This window comes from Mchenga conophoros, linkage group LG13, assembly GCF_057382185.1.
Source record: "Mchenga conophoros isolate Kocher_MC1m ecotype Shallow Benthic linkage group LG13, M_conophoros_male_GT1.1, whole genome shotgun sequence".
NCBI classification, from domain to species: Eukaryota; Metazoa; Chordata; class Actinopteri; order Cichliformes; family Cichlidae; genus Mchenga; species Mchenga conophoros.
The window spans coordinates 14,825,336-14,829,514 of record NC_140538.1 but is presented as its reverse complement, the minus strand read 5'-3'; the positions used below and the strand labels follow the sequence as shown (position 1 = coordinate 14,829,514).

At 39.9% G+C, this 4,179-nt stretch overlaps 1 protein-coding gene across 1 annotated transcript; it reads left to right on the top strand.

The window, feature by feature from the left end:
• The first annotated feature begins 681 nt into the window (after nucleotides 1-681).
• On the top strand, nucleotides 682-3,194 carry LOC146560992 (multiple inositol polyphosphate phosphatase 1-like). Its single transcript, XM_085296657.1, has 5 exons — nucleotides 682-1,534; nucleotides 1,613-1,807; nucleotides 2,062-2,159; nucleotides 2,289-2,419; nucleotides 2,644-3,194. Exons 1-5 carry the CDS (start codon nucleotides 742-744, stop codon nucleotides 3,023-3,025), a joined length of 1,599 nt encoding a protein of 532 aa, XP_085152783.1. The 5' UTR covers nucleotides 682-741; the 3' UTR covers nucleotides 3,026-3,194.
• Nucleotides 3,195-4,179: the final 985 nt, after the last annotated feature.

Sequence of the window (4,179 nt, the reverse complement as noted above, 5' to 3'; positions counted from 1 at the left end):
ACACGACGTCATCGAGTGCTGCCTTCAAGCATCAATGGAAATCGCACAATTTAAAAAATGACGCTTCATGCCAATACAGCAACGTGACCAACGATGAGACTCAGCAGCACACGACTCCCATTAAGCATAAAAAAGCAACAAAATTGACAACCTACAGCATATTTGTTTTTAGCAAAAGATAGGAATGTTTACATGTTTAATTTATGATTTACCAGCTAAGTCGGAGCATTTAAACACAGCAACAGTGACAACTACAGTGAGAGAAAAATGCAATGTTGTACAGGAACACGCCAACCCCACTCATTTTCATCTGAGGCCATCTATTGGTGAAGACTGGACTCTACTTAGTAAGCCACGCTTACTTTCAATTCTATGTCAGTCTTTGATTATTTCTGAAGTTATGAATTATATTATTATATTATTTCTAAAATTGACCTTACTGTATCAGTAATACCAAAGCCTTCAGGACATCAATCCAAATCCTGATCGACCATAAACAGGAATTTTATAAAGAACTTTGCATTAACAAATGTGTGACTTTTTCTTTCTAGCTAATGAATGTCTTTTATTCATCTCCTAGGACCTAACCCTAATTTGTATAATGCAAAGCATACTGGGCACCAAGAAGTCATAAAAACATCAACAAACATGCCCAACCTTTCACGTTAAATATGTTTTCATTTCCTGTTTGTTCAAAACTGAAATGAAAATATCTAGTGACAAGTACTGGAGGAGTATTTAATGAATTATAATTATGAAAGACAAAGAAACAGTGACGCATCAGTAATGACTGGAAGGGACTCGGGAAGTCAAAGGGGAATGGAAAGTCCTTGGAATTGGAACATGTGTTCTGAGGAAATCAGGGTAAATAAACTGCACTGGACTTTGCTCTGTCCTATTTCTGATGGCGTCACATTGATTTTTTTATTTTTTTGCTCTCTTCAAACGTGCATCATGCTGACTTTTCTTTGGAAATTTATAGTGTTTTATGTTTTTTACACCTCTGGGTTTTTATCTAATTACGTGACGTTCGAAGATGAGGCTAATATACCAGCAATCGCCAAATATTTCAACACGAAAGGGAGGTACGAGGAGGTTAACCCGTATCTCAGAGAGGACATACTTGCTGTAAACAGGTCAATTTTACAGCCTCCACTGGATGAATGTCAACAAATTCATCTGACAGCCATAATAAGACATGGCACAAGATACCCGACGACCAAAAATATTAAGGAGATGCAGCAGCTCTATAACATGATCCTGCACAATGCCTCAGGAGAACAGAGCTGGCTGCACGAATTGCAGACCCAGTGGAGGATGTGGTACACTGAGGACATGGACGGACGACTCGTCCAGAAAGGTGTGGATGAGCTGAAGCACCTGGCTGTCAGGCTGTCAAAGCTGTTCCCCTCACTGATTTCAGAGGAGAAGCTTCGAGGTGGATTCATCAAATTCATAACCAGCTCAAAGCACAGGTGTGTCAACAGCACACTGTCCTTCAAGGCAGGACTAACAGAACTGTGGCATATTAAAGGTACGACCATGATTATTATGATGGCCCCTTTATGCATAACCTGTTGCTCATTATAATCTGTTGCTTTCCTCTGTGCAGATATGGAGTTTGATCACGCGGTGAATGACGCTCTCATGAGGTTTTTTGATAAATGCACCAGGTTTTTGGAGGAAGTTGATAACAACCCATCAGCTGTGACAGAGGTGGAGAAGTTCAAGCAAGGGCCAGAGATGAGGAGGGTCCAGCAGAAGATCGCAGACATCCTCAACGTCCCATACAGTTCCATCACATACGGTTGTATCTACAAAACCAGACTGAGTGTATTATCTGCACTCTTATTATCTGTATTAACAGAGCAATGCCTTATTTATAATATCATATATCTTACATCTAAGGTGCTTCAGTGTTAACTTCATTCTGAGCAGTCAGATGAAGGATGCTCTCTAAACGCTTCCTAGTTCATTTTGTGAGGATGCCACCTCTCTGGAAGAGAAGAATCCATGTTTGAACAGCCTGTGTTACTGAACCACTTAACATTTATCTTGCAGATGTGGCTGAGGCTGCATTTTACTTGTGTGCTTACGAATTTGCAATTAGGTCAGTGAAGTCCCCCTGGTGTGAGCTCTTTGACGAGGACGATGCAAAGGTAGGAGATAGCCATCAGATATATTAAGTGCAGATGTTTATGAGGTTGTTAGAGAAGCCAGAAGAATCTTTTGTGGTTTAAACAGTTGAACATCTTGTTTCAATTTTGAGCATTTATCTGGTTTAACAGGTTATTGAGTATGCAAGTGACCTAAGGGAATTCTGGAAAAGAGGCTATGGTCATGATATTAACAGCAAGGCAAGCTGTATCCTATTTCATGACGTGTTTAGCCGAATGGACAAGACGGCCACTCAGAATAAGTAGGTGAACTTTTAATAACCTGTAGGTTTTTGATGCCCTTGATTAAAGAAATACATGAAACAATTATGTTTACATAACTAGAAACCATTCATCAAAGGACAATTTTATATGGCATTGGGATGGACTCCAGAGTCCCGCTTTTGTGTTTTCTTTACAGTTTATCTTCAGATTTACAGCAGGAACTGTAGCTAATTTTAAACTTTCTTTCTCCTCTGTGCGGCAGGTTGGGACAGCAGGTGACTGAAGCTGTGACAGTCCAGGTGGGCCATGCAGACACCCTTCTTCCTCTGCTTACCCTTCTGGGCTTCTTCAAGGACAGCGAACCGCTGACATCAACCAACTATGCTGCACAGGCCCATCGCTCATTCCGCACCACTCACATGTTGCCCTATGCAGCTAACTTGGTCCTGGTGCTCTCTGACTGCGGGGGAGGTGACCTCAGACTACAGCCGCTGCTCAATGAGAAGCCTGTAACTTTCCCCGGTTTGACTAATCGGTCTTCCATGCCGCTCTATCGAGATGTCTTAGAGCACTACAGTGATCTGCTCAAAGGCTGCGACTTTGAAACCGAGTGTCAGCTGTTCAAGCAGCCTGCTGAAGTTTAGGCAGATATTAACAGAGGTCTTGTTATTTCATTTTTCCACAGTGGAATAAATGATAGGCTCCTACAGTAAAAACGCAACTGGCTGAAAAAGCTTTTATTTCTAAGTGTTCCATCTTGAAGCGATGACCATCTTTTCTTAAGCTCTGACATTAAAGAAATAAATGGACAAATATGCTCTGTTTTATTTCTATTAATTTGTTTAACGAAATGTTCAAGAAATCTTCTTTTATAGAAAAAAACCCCAAAAACCTTTAAGTAGTTATAAGCTTCCATGATTGCCGATGGTATATGATTCATTCAAAACTAAATAATAATAAGACATTTTTGCATTAGAGGAGTTCGCATCTGTGGAGTCATAAATCCAGCATAAAGGTTAACAATAGCAGAAGATAATGTCTTTTTTTTAAATGTATTTATTATTTATTTGCTTATTTATTCCCTGGCAAGGGAGAAGACACTCTCCCCATCCCCCACCACCACACCTAGCATGCAGACACACACATATTTTGGCAACACACATGAAAGTATTTCGCAAATGATGTCTCAGTTCTGCTTCCCATGCTTGATTTATGTGATTAGAGCCTGTGTTTCAGTGATTTGTGATGATGTGACACACACCAACAATAATTAATAACCGTTGTTTGCTTACTCCAGCATCTGCCTTTGCTGATGCCATTGGCAACAGGCAGTGTATATTACATTAAAAAAAAGTGCAAGGCTGTGGGTGTGTCACTGCCAAGAAGACAAACATTCACATATTTCACTCACTACTGACACAAATGACTTTAATTTCAAGTAATGTCACACCCTCACAGAGCACTTTGGGGAAGTCAGAGAGGTGTGCACATTAAAAAATTTATATCTTAAATCCAAAATCTTACTTAACAGCTTAAGTAGCTTGTTTTGTTGTTGTTGTTGTCGTCATTTGTTTATGTTTTTGTTTTTTAAATTACAACACAATCTGGGAATAAGCGGCTCTGGTGTGGAGTGTCATTTAAATAGTGACTGATGACTTAAGGTACCACTGCAGTGGTGAAGCTAATAATTACTGTTCTTCTCTAAACAAACAGCTGTTGTTACAACATGCAGTTTCAATGATGCAAATGTTTAAGGTGAGATTTCACGGCAAACCTATTTTGCATGCTATGTTTTGCA

What these genes read in the sequence shown, in the direction of transcription:
- LOC146560992 (XM_085296657.1), top strand. Translation starts at nt 742, where the DNA reads ATGAATTATAATTATGAAAGACAAAGAAACAGTGACGCATCAGTAATG. An exon ending in ATACAGTTCCATCACATACG is followed by an intron (nt 1,808 to 2,061) that starts GTTGTATCTACA and finishes TTTATCTTGCAG; the next exon opens with ATGTGGCTGAGGCTGCATTT. An exon ending in TTGACGAGGACGATGCAAAG is followed by an intron (nt 2,160 to 2,288) that starts GTAGGAGATAGC and finishes CTGGTTTAACAG; the next exon opens with GTTATTGAGTATGCAAGTGA.